This window comes from Aethalodelphis obliquidens, unplaced genomic scaffold (genome assembly GCF_003676395.1).
Source record: "Aethalodelphis obliquidens isolate GAN/ISIS:26980383/991018 unplaced genomic scaffold, ASM367639v1 scaffold15, whole genome shotgun sequence".
Taxonomy (NCBI): Eukaryota; Metazoa; Chordata; class Mammalia; order Artiodactyla; family Delphinidae; genus Aethalodelphis; species Aethalodelphis obliquidens.
Window position 1 is genome coordinate 391,245 of NW_020837959.1, and position 26,512 is coordinate 417,756.

Here is a 26,512-nt window from a genome sequence, read left to right on the forward strand (position 1 = left end):
TCCGCCATCTCTTTTCCCCAAACATCCACGACTGTAACTCTGTAACTCTGAGACAGACTCTGGTCTGTCTCTCGACCAGGATTTGATTGGCTCCAAGGCCACGCTCGCCTGCTTCCTCAGGTGTGTCTGGCAGTGGGCAGGTGCATGTGGGGCCCTGGTCGGTAGCCATTGGTCTGTTCTGGGCACGGCTTCACCCAGGCCGTGGCTGCTGGGCCAGAGCCCCCCCCCCCCCACTCCAGGGGTCTCTCAGCAGAGAGGCTGCATCTTAGGGGCACCTGCTCTGCGGGCGGGGGCCCACACAGTGTGTCCCACAGAACAGACCAGGCTCCCTGGATTCTCCACGAAGGCTGACAGTCGGGGGCCTGGACACCGTACACAGGACACACGCAGCTGCGGGACGCGATTGGAACAGAGCACACGCAGACCTCAGACCACTCGCAGGCCTTGGAAACAGCACTTATATTTGAGCTGGGACAAGTTTTCACTCGAGTGCGTGGGGACCAGGAGTGCAGCGCTGAGGGTGGTGACCCTGCCCTCGCCGGGGACACACACATAAATACAAACACAGCGCGTTTCCTCGAAAGTGGTCCTCACACGGGGGCGCCTGCCGCAGTCCCCTTGATCATAATAGTGCTAACGAATTAGGAGGAAAATGAAACTGTTTTGTAAGTGACGCCACCAGAGCAAGGCGGCTCCGGCGGGCATTTTAGCACGGCTTCGTGTGTGGCTTCACACAGGGTGAGGTGGCCTTAGCCACCAGGGCTCCCCGCCCGCCAGGGCAGGTCCGGCCTCTCCTTGCCCGGATGTGCCCAGGGAGGGGAGGGGGGCTCGGGCATCTCCAGGAGGCTGGCCACAGAAGCAGGGTTCGTAGAAGGTGCTCTGTTTTCTAACAAGCCAAAAACTAGTTTTCAGTCTCCACCCTCTGCATCACGGTGCGTAGGGGGGAGGTTTCTCCCCGGGGAGGAAGTGGGTGAGGGCGAAGATGGGGGGGGCATTCGGGGGGGGCCGGCAGCTGGAGCCGGGCTGGGACGGAGGCTGCACTTCCTCGGACAGAGAGAGGTCGGAGCCAGGTGAGGCCGGGAAGCCACCAGGGGACTGCAACCAAACAGAAAAAGCCTCCTCAGCCGACGGGAGCCCGGGGACACGCCCAGCGCCACTGGCGCCCCTCAGAGCCCACCCTGGCCCGAACCCCCAGACCCAGGCCCTCCTGGTGGGAACCGCTCCCTGAACAGCGTGCATTCCCAGGGGGCCGCAGGGAGGCCCCGATTCAGCCCCACTGGGCCCCCTTCTCGCCTGTGGGCACATTGACATCCAGGTCTTGACATTCAGGAGGGTGGCTGGTGACATTCAGGAGGGTGGCTGGTGACATTCAGGAGGGTGGCTGGTGACCACCTGACACTGGGATGCACGGACGTGCAAACACTGTCTAAGGAAGAGGCTGCCCAGCTCATCTGGGGCCCTGGGTTTACTCAACACTTCATATTTTACAGAAAAAGACAAGAACATCAACATTTTCCACATAGTGTGATGGTGAATTTTATGCATCAACTTGGCTAGACTACGGTGCCCAGATGTTTGCTCAAACTGTCTGGATGTCATTTTGAGGGTGTTTGGTAGCTGTGATGAACATGTAGACCAGCAGATCACCCTCTCTGGTGTGGGTGGGCCTCGTCCAATCAGTTGAAGAGGAAAAGACGGAGGTTCCCGAGGGAGAGGGAATTCTGCCTCCAGACTGACCAGACTCAAACTGCAAAATCTGTCTTCCTGGGACCTCTAGCCTGTGGACTGCACTGCAGATTCTGGGCTCTCTCCCTCTATATATCTATATCTGTATCATCTCTTCCTATAAATAGATCTCTACCTGTGTCTCCTACGTGCACACATACTATTGGTTCTATTTCTCTGGAGAACCCACGTAGATGCAAAAGGTGATTCTGCAAGGAGAATGTTGGGGCCACAGGCTTTAATAAAATTGCCAGTTTTCCTCCACCCGCCAACAACCTCTTAAATTTCTTTTTTTTTTTTTAACTTCTAGAGGTTAAAAACGCCTGCTTAAAACCAACATTAAATAAAGCAAGCAACCCCTTCTGTGATGGGACACAGGCGAGTGTGTGCAGGCTCTCGTCTTCGGGGGGGCCAGGTGGTTCCTTGCTCTCTGCTTAGCAGGTGCCCAGGGCCCAGGGATGCTAGCCTGCCTGCCCCTCCCCCCTGGAGGAACCCCAGACCTTGGGCTTTGAGAGAGAATTTCCTCACAGGCCAGGGCTCTAGGGATCCAAGGGCCCTGGGCCCCTGCCCACCTCCATTGCTTTCTTTCTCTCAAACTCACACTTCTTTCTGACCTCAGGGGACAAATGAAACCTCTAGAGAACATCCCTCAGATCTGCGGGTCCCCAGCTCCCACCAGGCATGTGTGTGGTCAGTTCTTTACCAGAAAAGAGCAGCTGAGAGAACCAGGGAGTAAACCACACTGACCATGGAATAAACCAGTGGGAACCACAGAGGAGCCAGCTGGAAATACATGGCAAACCAGCAAGGATTACAGAGTAAACCACCAGGAACCACAGAGCAAACCACCAGGAACCACAGAGCAAACCACCAGGAACCACAGAGCAAACCACCAGGAACCACAGGGTAAGCCACCAGGAACCACGGAGTAAACCACCAGGAACCACAGGGTAAACCACCACAGACCACAGAGCAAACCACCACAGACCACAGAGCAAACCACCAGGAATCACGGAGTAAACCACCAGGAACCACAGAGAAAACCACCAGGAACCACAGAGCAAACCACCAGGAACCACAGAGTAAACCACCACATACCACAGAGCAAACCACCATAGATCACAGAGAAAACCACCAGGAACCACAGAGAAAACCACCAGGAACCATGGAGTAAACCACCAGGAACCACAGAGCAAACCACCAGGAACCACGGAGTAAACCACCAGGAACCACAGAGCAAACCACCAGGAACCACAGAGTAAACCACCACGGACCACAGAGAAAACCACCACAGACCACAGAGAAAACCACCAGGAACCACAGAGAAAACCACCAGGAACCACAGAGCAAACCACCAGGAACCACGGAGGAAACTAGGCTCTGTCCACACAGGCAATCCCATCGGGGGGCAGACAAAAAGCCTCTTAGTTACAGGATGCGAGGTCCTTAGTTACAGGATGTGAGTTAATCCTTGGCGTGTCCTTGTTCCTGCACTTCCTGACCAGGTGGCCCCGGGAATAAGGAATGTGGGTTTTCTTCGAAGGCGAGTGTTCTTTTTTTTTTTTTTTTTTTTTGCGGTACGCGGGCCTCTCACTGTCATGGCCTCTCCCGTTGCGGAGCACAGGCTCCGGACGCGCAGGCTCAGCAGCCATGGCTCACGGGCCCAGCCGCTCCACGGCATGTGGGATCTTCCTGGACCGGGGCACGAACCCATGTCCCCTGTGTCGGCAGGCGGGCTCTCAACCACTGCGCCACCAGGGAAGCCCAAAGGCGATTTTTCGTTTGACCAGCTGCTCCAAACAGCCCCAAGAGCTGCTCACTCCCTCTATTATGCAGGAGTGTTTTCCGCTGCTAATGACTGGACAGGACACTTGCAATATCCCTTTCCTCCTCCGATGGGAACAGAGTCAGAAACATCAATCTGTCGTTTCCCTCCTGACGAGACACACAGCATCATTGATTTGCCATCTCCTCCAAATCTGATTATTGACGCGTATGTAATTACGCTCCTACATGTGCCGGTGATAAAAGCTGATTAGGCCCGTGTAGAGGGAGCCCAGGCCTCCCCTGGGAGGGAGAATTGGGAGCATCTGCTGTTTGTGACGAGCCAGAGGCCCGATGGTGGATGAGGCTGGAGTACGACACCGGAAGAGAGCCCTGTGTTCTCCAGCACCAGCGGTAAGGAGGGGAGACCATGCCCGCACCCTGCAGCCCTGTCTCCTGGGGGAACAGAATCAGGACACCTGCCAGTGCCTCAGGTCAGGACCCAGAGCAGCAGGCCCCGGATGAGGTGCTGTCCTCCCCGGGTCCTCCCTGCGGCCAAGCTTGCGGGAGGCTGGTGCTAAACCAGCCAAACGCCGGGGCTCGGCCAGGAGGAGGGGCCCTGCGGGGATCGCCTCTGCCCCCAGCCACGCCCCAGAGCTGCCTGGAGTCCCCGTGTGCGGGCGTGACTGTGGGGCCTCGCGGTGGACGCTGGGAGGACGGGAGACAGCGGCCCGCGGAGCACGCCCATTCCTCAGCGTCCGTGCATTTCCAAGCTGGCGTTTGAGACCACAGGTGGCCAACCAGCCCTCCCTCCAGCTGTGGTCTCACGTTCTGGGTTCAGCAAACTAAGCAGATGAGAGGCAGAGCACAGCCCAGGACACAGGCCACGCCCAGATGACGTGGTCCTTCCCGTGATGGGGACCAGGGAGGATGGCCCGGAGGTGGGATGCAGGTGACGCTCCCAGGGAAGACGAGGGCCGCCAAGGACGGCCACCTGGGTGTCGGGGAAGCTGACGTACCCGCCGTGAGAAGTGATGCCACAGGGGGTTACTGGCAGCCAGCTCACCTCCTGACGCTTGGGTAATTCCTTTCCGTGTCTTAGAAATGGGAAGACTCTCGAGCCAGGCCCTTCCCTGACTCAGGACTCAGCCTGCGGGTCCCCGTGCAGCCAGGGCGCCTGCTCGGGACTGGTGGGGTGGCTAAGGGGTTGCCCCTCATCGGCAGGAGGAGGCCTCCCGTGGCACAGCCCGTGGGCCGCCACTCCTCAGAGACAGACGTGGCGCTGCCCTCAGGCCAGGCCACCGCGGCGCAGCCTCCTCTGGGAATTCCAAGGCCCCCGGAGCCCTGGGCGCACAGCCGCCAGCTTCACATTCACGGCAAGCGGAAGGAGCCAGGCGCGGAGAGGACGGACTTGCGCCTCCACGGGGAGGTAGAGCGGCCCCTGATTCCCCGCCCAGCGGGCCTGCCCCAGGCAGGACGAGGCTGCAGGCTTTCTCAGCTCGCCACACCTGCTGCGCCCCGGGGCCCAGAGACCCCACACCCGCTTCCAGCCCCACGAGCTGTCGGGCCTGGGGAGGCCACCGTGGACCTCGCTGGCCGGGCTTGTGCCGCAGCCCCGGGCGGCCAGCCGGGCCGAGTCTGCGGGTTCCTCTGAGTCATAAGGGGCTGCGGAGACGGGCAGCACGCTCCCCTCAGCCCCTCCTCAAGTCTGGCCGCCGCCTCTGTCACTGAGCTGGTGGATACATACACCTGTCCTAAGCAGCCGCTGGCCCTGGAAAGTTCTCATGCCCCGTCAACATCACCCCTCGAGCGCTGGGACCCCAAGCAGCAGATGAAGATGTGTGACCTCACAGCAAACGGCCGGGGTCTCAGCACCCCACCTGCCCACGCACACAGACGCAGCCCCTCCGGTACCTTGACCCCGCGAACTTCCCAGAACCGCTCCAGGGCTGCCGTCATTGACACAGACCAGAGAACGTGCCAAGGCCACCGCCCCGCCCCCGCCAAAACAGAGGCCGACCGGCTCTCTGGGCCAGAGGTGCTCACCTCTGCCCCCTGAGGACACAGAGCAACATCTGGGGACGTCCTGGTCACCACAGTGGCAGCTGGTCGGGCGGGACGCTGCTCTATGAACAGGCTTCACCCCCGTGTGCCCCCTTCCACAGCAGCCCCAAGGCCACCAGAGTGGTACTAGGGTGAGGCCTGTGCACCTGCCGCTTTCGTGAGCGCCGGCAAGCCCTCGGCTCTACTCAGCGACGCTGCCCTGTCGCAGGGGCCCGGCAGCTGGCACAGGGCCAGGAGACTGCAGGCAACTCGTGTGGGACCTGGTCAGGGGCCAGAAAACCTCAAGGCCCCGGAAGACGTGGCGGGCTGGGTCACCAGGGCCACACGGAGCAAGGATGCCCCAGATGGCCCCGGGGATGCCACACGTCCTGCGCGGGGCCTGGGGTCACCCGCCACATCCCTCAGTCGTCCCACCCCCTCTGCTGGTCCACACCAGCTGCATCACCCCATTGTCTAAGTCGGGAGGGGGAGCCACAGACCCCCCCTTTTCCTTCAACCCAAGCCCCCACCCCCATGTCCCACCCGAGCCGCACTCCCTGGATGACAGCTGCCTGGGACGTGAGCACCGTCCGGCCCGGGGACGCTTGGCCTACCTGGAGGGGCAGCGGGTACGACGAGCAGGTGGGGACAGCCGGGGGCACCGGGCCGAAGCCCGTGGAGGCCAGGATCTGCTGGGCGGGGTTGTAGAGGGCCTGAGGCGCTGTGGACGGGCCGTAGGCCAGCTGGGACAGCGGGACCTGCCGCAAAGGATGGAGACGTGTCAGCCGAGCCCTGCTCTGGGGAGCCCCGTCCGGCAGCCGCTCAGGAAGGCGGAGTCCCCAAGGGAGAGATTCTGAGTCCTCTCGCCAGCCTCTCTCCGACCAGAACTAAAGCCCCAAAGCTGGGGCTTCTTGCTTTTCCTTCTCCTGTTTGTCCCGGGATCCGCCGAGAGGCCCAGCTAGGCCCAGGCTCTCTTGGGTTTTTTTTGGAAAAGTGAGGAAACCCCACCCGTCTGCTCCAGGAGCGTGTGTCATGGGCACCCCCGAGGGGCGCTGATTCCAAAGATGCCCCCGGCTCTAGTCAGCAGGGCCCTCTCCCCACAGGGGCTCTGGGTGGCACAGGCCGGGGTAGAGCTCTGGCCGCAGGGATTTCTGGAGCAGCACAGCCAAGACCAGAGCTTCCCAAACCCCTCCAACTCCGGCTTCCTTAGCTCGTGGGAGGCTCTGATTCCCCAAAGGAAAACAGAACGTGGGCCCTGATTCTTGACCTCTCACCCGCCCCCAGAGAGGACGGGCCGTAGGACGGACCCCTCTCCAGAGGCAGGCCAGCCGCTCCCGATGGGGGGCTTGGGGGTTCCCAGACCAGAGGTGCATCCTTCCCTAAGAGCCCAGAACCTGGATCCCGCCTGACACCCACGGGGCAGGCCCTGCAGAGCCGGGAGGGGCTGCGACAGCACGGGCAGCAGCACAGACAGAGCATCTGAAAACTCATCAAAAGCCCCGGAGGTGCCAGAGCAGGGTCCTGAGGAGGGGGGGGGCAGCGAGCCCCCCAGAGCTGCCTCGCCGCCCCTGCCCTCGGGACGCAGGCAGCCCAGGAAGGAGGAGGCCCGTCACGCTTCCTTCATGCCGCAGGCTCAGTGCTCCGTCCTCTCCTACCAGGAGCTCTGGTCTGCGCGGCGAGTCAGTTAAACTCCGAGGAGTGAACAGGCAGCTTGAAAGCAGGGAGAGAGGACGGAAAACTCAAGATGGGGCCCGAGCCCAGCCACCTCGATGCCTTGATGACTTATTCACGAGCAAGCATAGCTGAGGGCCGACTCTGTGTGCCCCGACGTGGCCCGGTACCACCAGAGCTGGGCCCCAGAGCTGCGGAGAGCGTTTCGGGCCTGAGGCCTGGCTAAGGGGATCCGGGCCGAGGGGGCTGGTGAGGGTCGTGGGTCGAGGGTCCAGAGGGCCTCATGGGCTGGAGAGGAGCTGCCTGGCCTGGCTCAGCATTTCGGGGCCTGGGGAGGATGGGGTGGAGGTGTAGGGGTCTCCCAGAGGCGGCCTCACTCTGGGAACTACGGCCACTCTGCGGGGGACGCTAGGCGCCTGCACTGCCTGGTCTTGCCCTGACCCCTCGTGCACCCTCTCACCTCCGAGCCTCCCATGACGGCAAGGAGACCCCAGCTGGGCCAGGAGGACTGTCCACCTGCAGCTCTCATACCCGAGGCCAGCGCAGACCCTTCCTCAGCCAGGCTGGGCTGTAAGCGTGGCCACGTTGCCGGGGCAACCCCACCTCGGGAGACCCTCTGCAGACCCGAGAGGCCACGCTCTGCCCGCCCGCCCACCCACACCCCACGGGACGGAGCCCTGAGTGCCCAGAGCTTCGGGTAGCTCGTGACGTGTCTTCGCTCCTTAAGATAATTCTTAAATTATAAGATCCATTAACTCACAAGAGCATCTACTCGCAGGTGTAAAATTTTAAGGAATCACCTGACTTGCTTCTTACAACGCCCCTGAGCTCTGGATGTGAGAGAGGAAACTGTCCAGAGCGGGGCTGACACGTAACTCTGTGTCCCGCGTGACAAGCGGCCTTTCTGGGGCGTTGCTACGTTCCCGAGAGAAGCTCCAGCAGTTTTGTTATAAACTCATGAGCACAGGGCCCTCTTCTGGAAAAGCCACCGGGCTGACGGCCATCCCTGGGGACAGCCAGCAGCCTCCACCCGGGCTCCCAGGGGCAGGACCCGAGCAAGACACTCTGTGTAGCCATTGAGTCTAACCTCGCTCTCCTTGCGGATCTGCGGAGAGAGAAAACTCCGACCTGGCCACAGCAGGAAAAGCCCCACCGAGGGACCCCCCAGACCACACTGTGGGCCCTGCAGACCCCAGGCGTCCCGGGGGCAGGCGGCCCTCATCCTTGAAGGACAGGATGCTTGTTGTGCGCTCACGGAAAGACACCTTGCGACCGAGCGGGAGCTGGGCCCGGCGTCTGCACCACGCAGAGTGGGAGTGGGGCGGGGGTCGCCAGGGTCTCCCGTGGTATCTCGGGCTTTGTCTGGGGTCAGGAAACCTCCCAGAAACATGTCACTGATCTCGGGAGGCTCCAGGTGAGGCTGAGAAATGCGGCCAAGGGCCACAGTCTCTGGGGCAGAGGTAACAAGCCTCCCCTCGGCAGTGTGGGCTGTGGATGGGGTCTGGCCTGCAGGGGGTGTTTGCACGTGCATTTGGACTTCCTCCTCGTTAAAACCGGGCGATGGGCGGGTGGCTGCTGGTCTGTGGGAGGCTGTGAGCTCTTCCTGGCGCTTGTGGCCTCCCGTGCGGCACCTCCACGGATGAAGTGTCAGGTCGCGGGAGGTACCATCTGGGCCCCACGCGAGAACACGGTTTGGAACAGCCGGTCCCCTGGAGAGGACGCTGCCCACGGAGAGACTTGCAGGGTGGCCTCAGGCACGGGCCCTGCAGTGCAGTCCCTGCCCAGGGCCGCCCAGATGCTGCAGCACGTTCTCAGGGGCTCACTTTGGAGTCACCTGACTTCGGGAAGCACGGGCCTGAGCCCCAGATCTACCGGATCGGAGGCGCTGGGCTTCCGTGCTCAGCGGGCCACCAAGGGATGGACGCGGCCATCAGGCGCCAGGCTCGGTGCCCCTCTCTGCCGCTGAACTCGCACTCCCTGGACCAGCTCAGGTGGCGCGAGCCTCGGGGAGGAGGGACTGAAGTGTCCCCAGGCTGCGGTCAGCACGGCTGCCGGCTCCACGAGCCCACGTCCCCGTCGCTGTGTCTGCCCAGTGCGCGGCGGGCGCTACTCACCATGTCCTTGAAGGCCCCCAGGACGGCCGCGGTGACGACGCCCAGGAACAGGCCTAGGACGTTCAGCGCCGCCGAGGCCCAGAGCAGCCGATAGAGGTGGAGCACGTCCTGGCAGCCGCGAACACCCACGAACTCGTAGTAGGTGGGCGGGTGCTCGGTGCTGTGCGGGGAGGGGCTCAGCGTCACCCACGGCTGCAGGGGGGCCCCCTCGCCGCCTGAGCCCGCGGGGCAGACGCGGAGTACTGATGGGCCGGGGGCTCTGCTGGGAGGGCCCAGGCCCTCAGGTGGCGGAGGGAGGCCCTGGGGGCAGGGCTGTCCCAGGGAGCCCAGAATCCAGCTGGGAGGGGGCCCAGGTCTCTGAGCAGGACAGCCTGCCCCAAGCAGGGGCCCCGGCAGGCAGAGCCCCGGCCCGGTCACCCGCGGAGCCAGCAGGGCTTAGCGGCTGCTGGCCGCCCTGGCAGGGAGCACAGAGGGGTGAGCCTCGGAGGGGGTTCGTCTTGGCCCGTGGCCTGGGCCCCGTGGTCGTGGTCTGTGCAGGCTCTGGACCACAGCCTCGGGTTGGAAATGGGGTGAATTCCTGCTCTGGGGGAAGGGTGTTGCAGCCTACGCCCCTGGGGTTTTCAACAGTTCAGGGAGGGTCTCCAAGAAGCAACAGTAAACTCCCTGTTGGCTTTAATGTAGGTATTCAAGCTGTTAACACAAAATTTAAAAGACGGTGTGGGGAGGGTTCTGCTTCCCGCGGAGCTGGGACCTTGCACTGGTCCAGACGACAGGTGAGAAGCTGGACAGACTGAACAGAGCAGCGCTGCTGGGCCCCATGGGACAGGGGAGGACACAGGGCAAACCGCCGCCCCCGTCCCCAGACCGGAGAGACCAGCAGGCAGAGACAGGGTCCCGGCCTTCCGGGGAGGAAGAAATGGGTCACCTGTGCCGGTCACAGCCCACAGGACAGGGCTCCCCGGGAGGCCTCCCCTGCCCCCCACCTCCCGGCAGCCCTGAGCCTCGGTCCTCTCATCTGTGGAACGGAGCCCATGCCCCGGCCTCACAGGATGTGCGAGGTCTGAATGGGATGTGGGTGCAAGGACGGGGATGCAGAGCGGGCTGGGTAAGTCCGGGGACGTGGGGTTCGCGGCTGTCGGGCTCCCACCGCTCACCTGTGGCAGTCGTAGAGGTCGCAGCAGTAGCAGGTGTTACTCTTCACCTTCAGCTGGCATCTACCGTTCAGGGAGTGGCAGGTCACCTGTGAGCAGAGAGTCCGGTCAGGTGCCCCTGTCCTCAGGCCGCAGCGGGCAGGGGCCTCCCTGGGCGTTAAGGACCCACCCCTCTGCCCCATGAGCCAGGCAGCTGCCTCCCCTGAGCCCACGTTTCTTGACCTGCCCCTTCCTCCACCCAGTCCAGGTGCATCAGGGCTGGGGGGCCACAGGGACCCCCTGCAGGGAGAGGTAGAGGACCAGGCCAAAGCTTGCTGGACGAGGTGAGGGGCGGGGGGTCCCCAGGAGCCTGCAGGTGGGGACCCCTCTGGTGGGAGCCCCTTCCTGACCTCCCAGAGGACAGCTCCCGGTCGCCCAGTCTGACCAAGCCAGCCCTTCCCCAGGTCACACGGAGGCTTCCCCTCCTTCCCCCGGCGCTTTGTAACCACCCCCATGTGGAAGGTAAGTGGGGCAGAGACCACCCAGCTGCAGAGAGAGGACGGGGACCCTGGGGAGAAGGACTTGAAGGGAGGGCCGTGCATGAGTGAGGACAGACATTCGAGCAGGCTTGGGGTCGCCTGAGAGGCCAAGCGCCCGGGGCAGGTCAGGGGGCAGGTCGGGGGCAGGGCCTGACCCCAGAGGTCCTTGGCCCCGGCCCCTATAGCGGCACCTCAAGCCACCCTTGGGCATGTAGCCTTTCTTTCAGGGTTCTGTGGTTAACTCCCGAAAGCCACCCACATCAGGAGTGGGAGGGCTTGAGCAGGGGTCCTAGAAAGATTAATCTGGAAAAACAGTCCCGACGGGGCGGAGACCAGAGACAGGCTGCTGGGAGCCATGGAAGTGAGCCCGTGTGACTCAGCCTGCAAGGGGGCTGGGCGGACGGCCCGACAGGTGAGCACCGGGGCTCAGCGAGGGGAGCCGGGGAGCAGTCAGGGCACCGCCGGGCTCTGAGCCTGGCAGCCAGCACACGGGAAGGTCGGAGCCACAGGACAGCGAGCTGGAGGTCGCGAGGCCTAACCCTGATCCTGACCCGAGGTGCCCCCTGCTGGGAGGCGTCCCTCCCTCCTGCGAGGTGTCACCTCTGTGACCCCAGTACCGCTCGGAACACACTGCGGTGAGCAGGAAGGAAGGACAGAGCAGCACGAGGGCGTGGGGGGCCCGGTGACCCCCGCTGAAGAGGACGAGTCCCCAGGGCCCCCTCCAGCGGCACAGGCCAGGCCTTTGGAGAAGACGTGTGCCGCCCCGTTGAGGGGCAGTAGCAGAGGCCCCTTCTCCCCGCCGCCAGCCACGCGGCCTCAGCCACGGCGTCTGCTGCCCGCCCTGCGCGCCTCCTTCCTGACATTTGTGCACAGTGTCAGAGGCCATGTTTAGTTAAACCGATAAATCTACGCAGAGCTGAGTGAGACAGCAGGACAAGGGAGCCACGCAGCCACCTGGACGGCCCAAGAGGAGACGCCGGCCACGCTTAGAAACACCCGCCAGACATCCTCGGCCCAGGGACAGCCGGCGAGTTTGGGGCCAGTGCAGACGCAGCATCCTAGACTTTAGTGCACTAATTACGTCAATAAAAGGCTCATCGTGAACGCCGCACAGACGGGGCCGGTGGCCTCGGGGCTGCACCACAGGCAGTCGGCAGCTGTGATCCGGAGCGAAGCACCTCACCGGGCGCGGTGAGCACGACGTGAGGGCGTGCTGGGGACAGAAGGTCAGATCTGGGCCAGGTTAACGAGCGGGACCAGCGCTGCACTCACCTCCGTCTGGTAGACATCGTGCAGGTAGCCGACCCCACTGGAGTAGAACTGGCACCTTCCTGCGGTGAGGGGCCTGGGCTCCTAGAGACCAAGAACCACAGATGGAACGGGACAGCTTTACCCCCATGTCAGGAGGGACCGGAGGTGATTTCAGACCTGTGGCCGCAGGCTCTGAGCCCAAAGGAGAGGGGCCAAGGCCAACGGACCCCTCCCAGGAGGAGTACAAAGAGCAGGAAGTACCAGGGCTCATCCCAGAGCAGCTGGGCTCCTGCAGCCAGGAAGCAGGCACCCCAACCCTGCCGGCCAGGGGCACAGCTCCCCCCATCGGTCAACACAGGGCAGCTGAGGGAGGTGGTCGTGCTCCCGTACAAGTCTCAACAAGGAGACCCCCTGGCTCCTGCCTCTTTCCCTCAAAGCACAGCAATTTTTCCACGAGGGAGGGAGCAAGGTGGGTTTCAGCCTAATCCACTCATCCATCCAACCAACCAACCATCCACCCGATCACTTACTCATCTGTGTATCCATCCTTCTATCCATCCACCCATCCCTCCATCCATCCTTCCATCCTTCTATCCATCCACCCACGTCCATCCACCCATCCCTCCATCCATCCTTCCATCCTTCTATCCATCCACCCACGTCCATCTACCCATCCCTCCATCCATCCTTCCATCCTTCTATCCATCCACCCACGTCCATCCACCCGTCCCTCCATGCACCCATCCACTCACCAGCCACGGGAGCGTACGTTCACCTACGTGCCCATCCAACTATCTATCCGTGAGCCTGTCCCCGACATTCATAGGGCAGATGGTGCCAAACCATAAGGGCACCCGGGAGGGCCTCCTGGCTCTGGAGCTGGGAAGGGGGCGCCTGCAGGCTGTGAGTCCTCGCCTGCAGGGGTGCCACTCCAGGTGTCCTGTGCAGCCCTGAAACAAGGCAGGGCCGGTCTCGCTCCTACAGAGGGCCGGGGAGGCTCTTCCACTGGGAAGCCAGTGCGTTTGAAGGGAGGGCTCAGGGTGCTGAGGCCCGAGAAAGCCGCCCGCAAGGCCGAGACCCCACCTCTGCTGCCCCCAGGAAGGTGGGGCTCCCTGAGGCTGCCTCCCAGACGCGCGCCCTCATCCCCCTCTGCTCGGTTGGTTACAGGCAGAAAGGAGGGCCTGGTCCAGACAGAGGCTGAGCCCAGAGGCTGGGATCGACCAGAAGGGCAACACGCCGGCGGGCACAGGCTCACAGGGCCCTGAGGATCGGGGTCATCGTGGATGTTCATGAAGTCTTCCCGGGCCCCGTGGGTGCCAGCCTGCCGGACCCCAACACACCCGACACGTCCACAGTGGGCTGGATGCCAGCTCGCCTGCCCTGGGGGTGAGGACGACGTGGGGGTCGTCCTCCACACATTTTTCTACCCCAGCTGTTGGCGTCTTAAAGCTGTAATCTCGGGAAGTGCCGATAGCCAGTTACAAGCTGCAGAAAAGGGCTTTTTTTTTTTTTTTTTTTTGCGATACGCGGGCCTCTCACTGTTGTGGCCTCTCCCGTTGCGGAGCACAGGCTCCAGACGCGTAGGCTCAGTGGCCATGGCTCACGGGCCCAGCCGCTCCGCGGCATGTGGGATCTTCCCGGACCGGGGCACGAACCCGCGCCCCCTGCATCGGCAGGCGGACTCTCAACCACTGCGCCACCAGGGAAGCCCAGAAAAGGGCATTTTTAATTGATTCTCCATAGTTCAACCACAGCCATCTCCCTGCAGCTTCAGGCTATGTGTTTTCAACCTGGAAACTCAGCCCCTCTGTTCACATCCAAGTCCCTGACTGGCAGGCCAGCTTTGGCGGGACGGCCGATCCTGGCCACACTGGCCACATGCAGCTAGAGGAAGCTGAAAACCCATCTAAGGAAAAAGAAAGAAAAGCGCAGGGACGTGGGGACTGAGCTCCACACCCTACACCCCGGACAGGGGGTGCTCGTCACACCTGAGGCTCGAGGGAGGCTGCGGGAATCAACCGTACCTGCCTCTTTAGTTGTGAAACCTGACTGGGAGGGTGAAACTGCGCCTTCCTTGGCCCTTCGCCTCTCCTGGAGAGGAATCGGTAAGGATTCCCAGGGCCAGCACTTTGTGAGCCTTTTATTTGGAAATAATTTCAAACTGACCGAATAGTCCCAAGAAGAGCGACTGTAAAGCTTAGCCTAACGTTACCACCAGGGCCGGCACTTTTTATAACCTAAGAAACTTCACAAGCATAAAACCACTCAGAGTTCAGTGTTAATCGACGTGAACGAGCGCACGTAAAGCCCTGAGCTCGTGTCGCATTCCCACCTGACACAGGACCCGTTGGGGCCGCAGAGAAATGCCAGTGGGTCCTTCCCGGCCCGGATGGGGCGCCAGGTCAGGGTTGGTGGACAGAGCAGCAGCGCCCGGCCCTTCCTTCTGAGCAGGTCCCGGCCACCGCCCCACGGTTCCAAAGCACGAGTGTCTGACGTGGCGTGTCCTCCCCCGGCTTCCCCACCATTAGGATGACAGAGGCAGAGGGACCTCATGGGCACAGCGTCCAGTGAGGAGGTCCCAACACACGTATTTGAGCAAAAAGCCTGGGAAGTCGTGGGGCACTGGCTCCGGGACATCTTTCATCTTACTGATTAAAGAGGGGCCTGAGGAGTGTCGCTGGGAAGTTGAGGACTTTGGTTCTAATGATGTGATGACTGGGGTAGGGGGTGCGTGTTGGGTCAGTTTTGGAGGAAACGAGGGGAGGGACAGGAGGAAAGACTGCGATTGGCCAACACATCTGTATTCGTCAGACTGTGAAGGTCACCGAGCTGCGTCCTGCAAGAGGAAGTTGAACCTCTGAAGATTTCTTAAACCCACAGAGCAACTGAGAACAGAACGAGGGAGACTGGGAAGAACTCACGATGTGCCGCGCGGCGAACACGCCGTCCACGATGGCGCAGCAGAAGGCGGCCACCACGCCGAAGCTGACGAACACGATGGCCGCCACCAGCTGGAAGCAGAGACGGGAGAGGCTCAGTCTCATCAGACCTTCCCCGAGCGCCCGCCCACTCGAGGCCCCCGGCCCCGCCCCCGAAGTTGCTCCGCGGGGTCCTCACTTCCCACCATGGCCTCTCCAGAAACCCTCCGCGGCGGCCGGGGCGGCGCCCCAGGCCCGATCCCGCTGAGCAAGGCCCGTCCTGGTTGCCTCGTTTATTTCGCAGGGTCGGAGGCAGGAGCTCTTGGATGGGGAGTGTGGTCCCCCCACGGCCTTGTGGGTAACGGCGGGCCTCCAGGGTATTTAAACGGTTTGCAATCTCCTGCTTTTACAGACTCTGCTACAAAGACCCTAATCACATTCTACATAAAGTCTGGGCTCACACACGCGTGTTCCTGCAGGACCATCTCCTGGAACACACAGGGAGCCACGCTTGCCAACAGGACAAGGTAGGGGGTCTCTGCACGTCAGGATCTGAGGGGGCATGTGTTTCGCTCCCACGCCCCACGGCCAGACACCCACCCCCTGATGTCCCAAAGGACCCAGGGCTCGCTGCTCGTTTCTCGGTTCTGCCATCTGACGGCAGAAAAAGCCTCGCTGCCTCTCCACGTGCATTTCTCTGTTATTATCAAGGCTGAGAACCTGTTCTTACGTCTGTTGGCCATTTCTTTAAATCTTTTTCTCTCTCTCGGGGAACAATTTCAGGTTTACCAAAACAGACAGCAAAAGTGGTACCAAAATTCCTGTACGTCCTGCCACTGGCGACACCGAGTGTCCACCCTGCCAACCACGGCAGGACCCCCGTGGCAGCCACGAGCCACGGCGTCAGTGCATTCACTCCGTCCTAGAGGGCGTGTAAAGTAACCGGGATCTCCAGCCCAGACCTTGTGAACAACAAGCTGCGAGCTAGAGCACGATGCGTGCGTGCAGGTCGTCTGCCTCCAGCCTGGAGAACACGGGCAGAAGCTGCCTCCCGCCACCCGCGTTCCTCGGTTGCCTCTTTCCCCGTGGCCGAGTCAGGCTCTGGGGTTACTGACCTGCACGGCCCCACCCTCCCACCCTTGTCAGCCTGAGAGATTTGTTTCTTCAACAAAGCACAGGGATTGGCATGAAACGTGGGCTGGTTTGACAGACTGCAGCTTTGATTTCCGTTTTGACGTGAGGCTCCCGGTGGCTACTCAAGGGGCAGAATGGGCGGGAGGGCCACACAAGGCTGTCCCGAGGCGGAGGGTGGCCGGGCTCCCTCCTCGCAGCCCACAGGCCTGAGGCCCAGCCCCACATGTTGCTTCCAAGTGAAACCTGTCCCCTGACACCGCACATCAGAGCCGTTGCCCAGCCTTGCGGAGGTCTCTGCCCTGCTGACCCCTTTGGTCCTGTGTCCCCATCCGGAGAAGGAGCCATGCGGCTGACCTCTCCATGCGCCGGATCCACGCCCTGCAGGTGCTGTGTGGATGCAGGTGTGACAAGCCCGACTGCTGCCTTGGGCCCTTCCCCCCACGTGACACTTGTGACAGTAATGGAGAATTGAACAGAAGGGACCTTGGGGACCCCCTGCGGGAAGCCACGCAGAGAACCCTGCCTGCATCTGAACAATGGCAGCGACCTCGCCTTGGGGCTCTACGGAGCCCCGGTCAGACCCACGTTCCGCCCAGGTGCTCTAGGTCTACGAGGCAGGAGCTGCCCTGAGACACAAGGCGGGGTCTCATCCCAGCAGGGCCTCGACGCCGAGCAGGGAGGCCAGGGGCAGACCCTCCCTCATATGGGGGGAGGAAGACCGCGTGGTCCCTTCCCGTGAAGTTACTGCACACAGATGCAACGCGGCTGGCTAAAGAGTGGTGGGAAAAATCACTGCAGGAACCACACCGAACCGGAAAACACAAAAAAGACTCAAAAGGCACTTTTCCGCTGTCCCGGGAGCCAGGCAGGCCCGCGTCTCCAGCGAATGAAAGGCCTGAGTCTGCTCTGCCTGCCGCGTCCTCCCGCTTCCTCCCCGGACCTTCCAGCCGCCCCGGGCTCGCGCCCTTCGCACAGAGACGCTCAGTCCACGGTTCATGCTTCGTAGCGGCTGGAGCGCGAGGCCGCCCCGTCTCGTCTTAGCTTCGGCCGGAGAGCAGGGCAGCTCCTGTGACTGACCGCGAGGCCCCTGGATGCCGTAGCCCGACAGGAAGGACGCGGTTCCTGCTGGGCAGAGCTTCCGGCCAGAGGGGCCCAACACAGAGACGCGACCTGAACAACATCGCTTTGGAGCCCCAAGTCCTTCAGCACGGGGCACCCATCCCATCCTGACACCCCAGCCGCGTAGGGAGGGAAAGCACCGGTTCTGACCTGGAACTCCCACCCCAGCCTTACAGAGAGGCCACAGCTACAGTCAAGTTCAGACGCAGCCCCGGCCCCTCCCAGACCCCCAGGTAGTTGTGACCTCAGGAAGGGAGGACGACTTTCTGGCACAAAAGCAATGGGAGGGACAAACTGCTCCGCCAGCAAGTGTTCCCCAGCACCTGCTTTGTCCCAGACGCCGGGCTGGCACTGGGTCCAGCCGTGCACTCGGTCCGGGATACCTGCTCCTGCAGAGAGCCACGCAGCCTGCGGCCTGACACCCCTGGGACGGCACCGTTCCCCCTCCCCACCTCCCCCAGGGCCACTGCCAGTGTCCCTAAGGAGTGGAGCTGTCCCCAGCGACAGGTCTCCTAGGACCAGTGGGTCTGCGGCTAGCCTGGTCACCGGGACCTCATCAGAAGTGGGTGTCTGCCCAGCCCCGTGTGCTCCAGCACAGGTGCTGGTTCAGGAAGTCCACTAAGCACTACAGTCGCCTGAGACGCTCCCAGAAGTGGCCCCTGAGGCCCTGTTGCTTCTCTCACCACCAGCGGGTGAGCAAAGCCATCGTCGGACCCGCTGCCCTGGTGAGTCTTCCACGCACCAACTCAACGCCTCAGAGGACGCCCTGCTCCACGCTGGCCACTGGCCGGCTCCGCCCCAACTGCGGCTCGGTCACAGTCTCGGCCGAGAGACGCTCACATCACACCTCCACCAGCTTTCATCCAGGTCTCCACAGACAGCACACAACTTGCAAAGCGTCTCCTAGCACGCAGGGCTGCCCACAGCGGGGTGTGTAAACGTGCTCTGACCCTGTTTGCACATGTCCCCACGACTTGCACGTCCTCATCAACCTTCAGGGGACTCTGCTCGGCTGCCCCTCCTCCCACTGCCCTGGAGAACGTAAAAGCCAGAGCTAGCACCACCTCACACGTGGTAAACTCGGCTCCGGGGCGGCCGCACGCGTGCTCCTGCCCGGGAGCCACCAGGGTCCCGATGACGGCGCTGGGAAAGACGTTGGAAGTTCTCTCCTCCAGCGCTTCGGGCTGGAAATAGGAAACCGGCCAGGACGAGCAGCTGCCCCTTGGCCGAGGCCTGCGTGTCCTGGTTTCGGTCACAGCCACCACGTCCTTACCAGGCCTCGCTGCCCCTCGAGCAGCCTAGGGGTTTAAACAACGTTAGCACAAGGACCCGCTTGTGCCCCGAAGGCCCCTCTCTAACACGAGGGCTGCCGGGCCCGACAGATGTTGCAGACAGGGTCTGTCTGTGACTCTAGCAACTAAGGAAGGCACTAGATTAGGGTTGGGACTGTGTCTCCTTGTCCTGTCAGGGTCTCTTCTGGGAGAAGGGCAGCTGTTACTCAGTGGGGGAAGGTCATCTTCAAATCTCCGCTGGGCCCACAGAGTTTACTACATTCCAGCAGGGGAAAGTGATTTTCAAAAACAAACACCAAACAGATAAGGATGTGATACGAAGGAGGCTGCCTGGAGCCAGATAAACGGTAGAAAGTGGAGACGGGAGCAGTTAGCCCCGACCACAGGTCCAGGCAAGAGGCTACGCGGCTAAACCAGGACCGAGGGAAAGTGAGAGCTGTGAACACACACACCGAGGAGAAGGCGGTAACACCTTAGAGAACTAGAAGAGAAGAGCAAACTTAACCCAGAACCAGCAGAAGCAAGGCACTAGGAAAGGCTTAAGCAGAGATAAAAGAAACAGAGAACAGAAAAGCAGCAAAGGGAATCGAGGTGCAAGTTGGTTCTTTGAAACTATTAACAGAATTGACTCGCCTTGTTCAGTTCTCGGCCTTATCTGCCAGGAGCGTCCACCTTCCTGTCCCGGTCTGGGGATAGACCTTCCAGCCCTTCTCTGCCTTCACTGCCTCTCCCCTGTCCGCCCCAAGGGCCCCCCAGCTGCATGTACAGGCCGAAGGCCCATGCGTTCAGGGTCTCCCCCCCCCCCCCCCCCCCCCCCCCCCCCCCCCCCCGTGCCGCCGCCCCCGGAAGCATTCCCCGAAGAAAGAACTGGACGGGGGTGCAGGCCCTTTGGTGGAGCACGGGGTTGGAGGTGGGATAGTGTGTGAACCTGGCCACCACCCTCCTGCCCCATCACTAGTGGGCCCTCACAGGGAAAGCCCAGCCCCCCCGCACAGCCTCCACGTGGGTCACCGTGGACCTCGCAGGCTTCCTCCCCGATGGCCCTCGGATCCCCCAGCACCCCAACGTCTGCCTGCCCAGCCCTCGAGGCCTTGCTGTCTCAGCCCCGCCCAGCTCAGTCCTTGGGGGGCAGAGACCAGCTTGGCTTCTACACGGGAAGGTGAAGGGCCGAGGAGACTCCTGTGATGTCAAGACCCGGAGCAGGGGTGCCAGGACCCTCTAGCACAACACTCAAAGGAGCAGAAGCCCAGCAGACGGAGGCCGGTACCCTAATCCTCTGTAGGAAACGCGCTTCTACCGCTAAGTGACGTCCCATCGGTCCTTCTAGTTCAGGGGGTTTTAAACTATGTTCCAGGAAGATTCCAGTGTATGCGTCTGTGTGTGTATCTGTGTGTGTGTCTGTGTGTGTATATGTGTGTCTGTGTGTGTCTCTGTGTGTCCGTGTGTGTCTCTTGTGTGCGTGCGTGCGTGTCTGTGTGTGTGCGCATGCACGTACATATGGCTGGGGGTGGGCGGAGGCGGCAGTTAACAAGGTGCTTTAAGCCCTTAACTTCTCCATCCCCGGCCGTGGGGACCAAGCTAGATGGCAGAGCTGTGGGTGAAATCAGGGCCTCTGATGTCTGGGCAAGGAGAAAGCAAGAACTCATTCGTCAATGGGAAAATATCAAAAGCTGACTCCGCTGAGGGCATTCTTTGGACATCACTGGAGACTAATGCCATGACGGGCAGAGATCGTGGAGGAGCCATTTGTAATGATTAGATTCCACCCCTTAGCTTGAGCGGAGTAAAATGTTTACAGACAAAATGATACCACGTCTGGGACTTGCTTCAAAACACCGCTCAAGGTCGGTCACGAGTCGACAATGGATGAAGCTGGGAGATGGATACAGAGGGTTTGCTATACTATTCTGTCCACTTCTGCATATCTTTACATTTTTCTATTGCAAAAAATTAAAATGAAGAGAAAGCAAGGGAAAAGAGAGCGTTCTTACAAATCTAGATACATTTGAAACAAGCACTGTCTCCAGCTGACGTTTTCTCAGCTTCCTATTGTTTCCTTTGCTACAACTTGAATGTTCTGACTGACCTCCATGCTTCAGTACAATAAGCAACAATGGCTACTAGTCTCCGAACACCCGTTACGGACCAGCGCGGCACTGCATGTTCTCGCGTGCGTTGACTCAGATGCTCAACAATCCTGAATGTGAAGAAACTGAGGCTCACGATAGTCAAGACGGCAGACAGACTAATGGTCGACACAGGTTTCGGCTCTCACGAATATTAACTTAAATGTTAGACAGTGAAACCCGTGTTTATCGTACGAGGTGATTCTGGGGGACGCGTTCCTGAAAGGGCTGAAATGAGATTCTACAGCAACACACGCAACCTCAGGCAGAAAGCTCTGGTCTACGGAACCTGGTGGCCCCGTCTCGCCTGGGGTTCAGGGTGGCTTCCAGGGAGGCTGGACCCTGTCTGGGGGCTAGGGTCAGTTCTGGATTTTTATCCTCCCACTCCAAGGCCCACATTTCTTTTGCCAAAGCCAAAGAAATAGAAGTCCAGCAACTATTTTGGAAAGGAAGAAGTTACACTATCTCTATTTGTAGGTGACATGACCTCATAGACGGACAATCCTCAGGAATCCACTAAAAAACTATTAGAACTAATGAGTGAGACCAACAGGGTTGCAGGATGTAAGAGCAACATGCAAAAATCAATTTTTTTTTTTTTTTTTTTTTTTTTTTTTTTGCGGTACGCGGGCCTCCCACTGCTGTGGCCTCTCCCGTTGCGGAGCACAGGCTCCGGACGCACAGGCTCAGCGGCCATGGTTCACGGGCTCAGCCACTCTGCGGCATGTGGGATCTTCCTGGACCGGGGCACGAACCCGTGTCCCCTGCATCGGCAGGCGGACTCTCAACCACTGCGCCACCAGGGAAGCCCCTCAATTGTATTTTCATACATTTGCAATGAACAATCCAAAAATGAAGTTAAGAAAACAATTCCATTCACAATAGCCTCCAAAAGGATAAAACACTTAGGAATAAATTTAACAAAAGAAGCGCAAAACTTCAACTCTTAAAACGACAAAACATTGTTGAAAGAAGATCTAAAGAGATGGAAAACATCCCCAAGTTCATGGGGCGACACTCCCTCAACTGATCTACAGATTCGACACGATTTCTATCAGAAGCTCACAGAACAGACTTGAGAATCTAAAACGAAACACACACATCTATGGCCAAGTGATTATCAATTAGGGTCTCAAGACCATCCAACGGAAAAAGGACAGTCTCTTCACCGAATGGTGCCAGGACCACTGAGGAGCCATATGCCAGAGCTTGAATGTGGACCCCTATCTCACACCGTATACAAAATCAACTCAAAATGGACCAGAGACTTCAATGTAAGTGATAAAACTCTTTGAAAACATAAGGGCAATCTTCATGACCTTGGAGTTGGCAGGAGATTCTTAGAAATGGCACCAAAATCACGAGCAACAAAAGAAAACCTAGATAAATCGGGCTTCATTAAAATGGAACACTTTTGTGCCTCAAAGGACACCACCAAGAAGGTGAAAAGACAACCCACAGGATGGGCTAAAGTCCTTGCAAATCACGTATCAGATAAGGGACCTGTGTCTAGAATATATAAAGGGCTCTGACGACTCAACAATAAAAAGACAAGTAACCCAATTTTAAAATGGGCAAAGGACTAGAATAGACATTTCTCAACGACAACCGGAAACAGATACACAAAAAGCCAGTCAGCACATGTAAAGAGGCTCGACATCATTAGTCATCGAGGAAACACAGATCCACGAGGAGACCCCACTTCACACCCAACAGAAGGGCCAGACGAGAAGCAGACGACAGCACACGCTTTCCTCTACGGTAAGTCTACGCAAAACATTGTGAGGAGCTGCCACGCTGTTTTTCACAGTGGCTGCGTCACTTCACGCTCCCGCCAGCTGTGTGCAAGTCTCCACCTTCTCCACACCCTCACACACCCGTGAAAGCCCAGGGCAGCCACTGGGATCCTGGTGATACCTCAGGATGATGGCCGGTGCAGGTGGAGGCGGAAACGCCCGCACAGTCTGTTACGATGATTTGGAGATGAGACAGAAACAGCGTATGGTCCAACCGCATCCTCCCTGAACCCTCTCAAAAGTCAGCACTGGCCGCACAATGATTTGGCAAAGTTAACTATTTTGAATTCACTAGGGATTCACTATTCTTATAGCTCTTCCCCAAAGCACTGCATCAACACGACAGACTCCAAACTGAAATGATCAATAAAAGTCAGGTTTGTAACCTGACCGATCACGTCCGGTTGGCCCTCATACGTCCCACAGCCAAACAGTTGTAGACACGCCCTCTGCAAAGACCTCCGAACCACGGTTCTCCTGGTTTTCCACTGACCCCTTCTCCCTCCTCAGTCTGGGAGAGCCGTCGTCACACCCCAGCCGTAGGAGGAGATGCCAGGCTCCCTGACTCAAGGACAGACGTTCATACACGCGTGTTTTTGCCTGAACCTTATACACCATGATTTAAACTAATTGCCAACATTCCAGCCCACCCCTTCCCGTGGCCCAACCTTAGCTGCTAAGACACCACATGAGGTTGTAGAATGGTTGTAGGAGCATCGCCCCTACAATCCCAGGGGCGATGCTCACTTAGCCTAAGATGTGAACGGCACCCACTCAACCCTGAGTCCTGGGGTGTACAGTCCACAGCCTGGGAAGCTGGGCACTGACCCTAGGGGTGCTGGATTGGGGCAGGGGCCTTCCCAGGAACACCGCAGCTAGAGGGGCAGCACTCCCCCCCACCCCGGGTACAGCCCCACGAACCACATTTGAAAGAAACAATGCACATTCTTACCATTTGCTTTCTATTCTCCACCAGGTTGATGCCAATAATTCCTAAGAAGGATCCGAAGCCCAGCTGACACCAAAGGAAAACAAGGGAGAAAGCGCTCGGGTTACATGCCTGGCAGCCTAATGCCCACAGGGAACAGTGCCCACCTGCCTCAGGACATCCTATCGGAAAGCGAGGCCAGCCAGCCCCCCTCACACAGCCCGAAGCATTAAGCGGCAGGTAGGTTCGTGCCCATTGGGGTGGGCTTCTCAGGAGCCGTCGAAGCCAGTGACCGGGATAGAAGCTGCTGAAACAGGCCTGTCTCATCTCCCGTGTTCAAATGTGTTAACTCCTACGTCAGTTTAACTCTCGAGTCCGGGAAATGAGTGTCACGTGCCCCCCACCCAGACAGGAGAACTTCCTCATGGTGACCCATCCTTCACGCCTGGTGGTCAGGGAGAGGCCCGTCTGAGAGCTTCTCCTGGGCCGTCGTGGGAGGACGGCTGACCCCTCAGGGAGTATCATAGGAAGCTGGAACCAAGGGTGTTTCTGACACGCACACGGCTGACACCCCTTAGAAATGAGCTTTTGACTCAGGTGAGCAGGCAAACAGGTAATCTTGGGGCGGGAAGGGCACCCAGGGGCTCCTGGGAACCAGTCCGCTTGTTCCTCGGCCTCAGCTCTCGGCCTGGGTGCAGGTGACCCTGGGACATTGGAGAAGCACCACGACTGTGCTCATCTCGCATCGCCCGAGTGTGCCCAGGGGTGCCGGTGGCCTCATCCCCCAACACCCGCCTGGGAAGAATTCCAAAGCTTTCCCTCAGCCTGAAGAGCAGAGCTCCAGCAACGCCAGGGGAGGCAGCGCTCAAAGCAGCCAGTGACAAGCCCCTCCCAGAGGCACAGGGCCGCCCCGAGACCCCGCACTGGAGCCCACCCAGTGGGTGACCCTCAGCTCTGCCCGGCCCGTCGGATTCTGAGTGACCGTGCGAGGCAGAGGCAGCAGCCTGGGGACAGCCGCGCGACTGACCCACACAGCTATGGCATCTCTACCCATGGTGCCAGATTGAATGCACTAAAAATGAGACCTATTTATGTCCAAGGATGTCTTTGCCTGCAAGTATTATATCTATGGAGACGGACGTGAATGCACAGATGTAGTTTTCACCAATAATTTAAGAATTCTCAAGGAGTGAGGAAAGATGAGCATTTTCTTCAAAATATCACAATTCCATTCCAACATAAATGTATTAAAATATATCTATTAATTCTCGCTAAGTTGCATTTTTTTGGATTTGAAAAAATTCCTCTTTCCAAAATGTTGAGGTGTTTGCACCTTCTCACCCAGTTTCTTCCTGAGACCCGCCCTTGCTAGAAGTCTCAAGGTCGGATGCCGTGCGTCCACAGAAGTGACTTTTATCCACATTTTCTTTGAGCAAACCTCATCTGTTGTGTCCACTGTTTGCTTTCAGAACCGCTGAGCTGAAGCCAGCTGCACTCTGGTTCTCGCCCAGGAGTCAGGTTCTCTGCAGAGCCAGGCTCTGAACACACCCAGGATGTTCTGAAGGTGACCTCCAGGTGAGATCCTGAACCAGTGACGCGTAGAGAACACTGCAAAATCCTACTCAAGATTGACCTTGTCTGCCGGTCACCTGGGGGACGCGTCTTCACAGCCGCCAGCCTCCACACCCCTGGCTCCCCTCCGTCCAGGACACGGGCCCGGGAAGCAGAGTCTCATGGGAGTTCACTGAGAATACTACCTGCACAGACACTATTTATGTAGGTTTACTCAGAAAGTGTACACAGGAAGATAATGCAGATTTATAAAGCACAGATAAAATCTAAAAATAAAGAAAAATACAAAGAGAAAATGAATGATATTTGTAAAGTATTTTCATCCTTGTTAAAATGTTATCAACATCGTGACTAATCTGCATAATACCTCTAGTGAGAGTAATGAGATTGAATAAGCTTCGTTTTTAAAATCCTGGTTTAGCACTTGTGACACAGCCCCTCAGGGCTCTGGTGCGTTTGCAGGGCATCATGTCTGATAAAAAGCAATTTCACAGACGCTCCCTGAGTGCGATGCAGACGCTTGGAGCAAATTTTACTGCCAACAGATGGACACAGTCCCACAGTTCAGAAGTCTGGAGGATTCTGGATTTGGGGGCCGCTGTTGCCAGGTCTGGCTGGGCTGTGGGTTTACCTAGTGGGGTTATTGCCCAGAAGCGGAGGTGAGGACCACGTCAGCTCGTTTTCCTGCTGATCCCATGCGGTCCCACGAACGCACCTTCTATCCAGGTTCCGTGGCGTCTTTTAAAGCTCTGAGTCCAGTTTCCGAGGGGTGGTTTGCTCAGCTTGGTCTCATGGGGCTGAAGTCCAGGCGTCACAGGGCTGGTTCTTCCCGGGCACTCTGGGGAGACTCTGGGCCAGGGCCTGTCGCACCTCTTGCCTCCGACCCCTCTCCTTCCCCTCCCCCACCTCTCAGGACCCTGTGCCCCACGGGGCCACCTGAGCATGCAGGATAATTGCCCTAAACCTCCACCTCGGGGGGCTGGGGTGGAGCGTGTCTGCAGCACACGGACATCTGTGTCCCCACCGCCCCCAGGCCCCCCGACCGGCAGACCCCAGGGACCGCGCCACTCACAATGATCCCGGGGTAGTAGCCGCCCATGGTCACGTTCTCCGTCCTGGTGGTGGCAGCGAGGCCGACGGTCAGGATGGAGGTGGACACCACCAGCAGAGACCCCACAAACCACAGGGAAGTCTTCTTTCTTCTCGCAAACCCTTCTGGGGGAACACAAACAAGGAGCCAGCTGGTAAGGGGCTGAGCTTGGGGCGGGGGGCCAGGACCTCGAGCGCATCCCGGGTCAGCCTGGCTCTCTGCTGCAGCCCTGCTGCTCGCTGGCAGGAGCCTGGGACGCGCTCCCCAGGGACCACCACCGCCTGCTTCTTCCCCGCCCAT

At 59.5% G+C, this 26,512-nt stretch overlaps 1 protein-coding gene across 1 annotated transcript; it reads right to left on the minus strand.

Moving 5' to 3' along the window:
• Window positions 1-26,512, minus strand: TMEM255B (transmembrane protein 255B). The gene is made up of 8 exons (XM_027115722.1): window positions 26,195-26,512; window positions 23,575-23,637; window positions 15,159-15,248; window positions 12,259-12,339; window positions 10,472-10,557; window positions 9,318-9,477; window positions 6,147-6,290; window positions 1-1,095 (listed from the first exon to the last, which is right to left on the minus strand). The coding sequence occupies exons 1-8, from the start codon at window positions 26,510-26,512 to the stop codon at window positions 928-930; spliced, it is 1,110 nt and encodes a 369-aa protein (XP_026971523.1). The 3' UTR covers window positions 1-927.

Coding starts and splice junctions, on each gene's coding strand:
- TMEM255B (XM_027115722.1), bottom strand. CDS start 26,512: ATGGGCGGGGAAGAAGCAGGCGGTGGTGGTCCCTGGGGAGCGCGTCCC. Junction 12,340..15,158: donor TGTTCGCCGCGCGGCACATC/GTGAGTTCTTCC, acceptor CTTGGTCTCTAG/GAGCCCAGGCCCCTCACCGC. Junction 1,096..6,146: donor CGTACCCGCTGCCCCTCCAG/GTAGGCCAAGCG, acceptor GTTTGGTTGCAG/TCCCCTGGTGGCTTCCCGGC.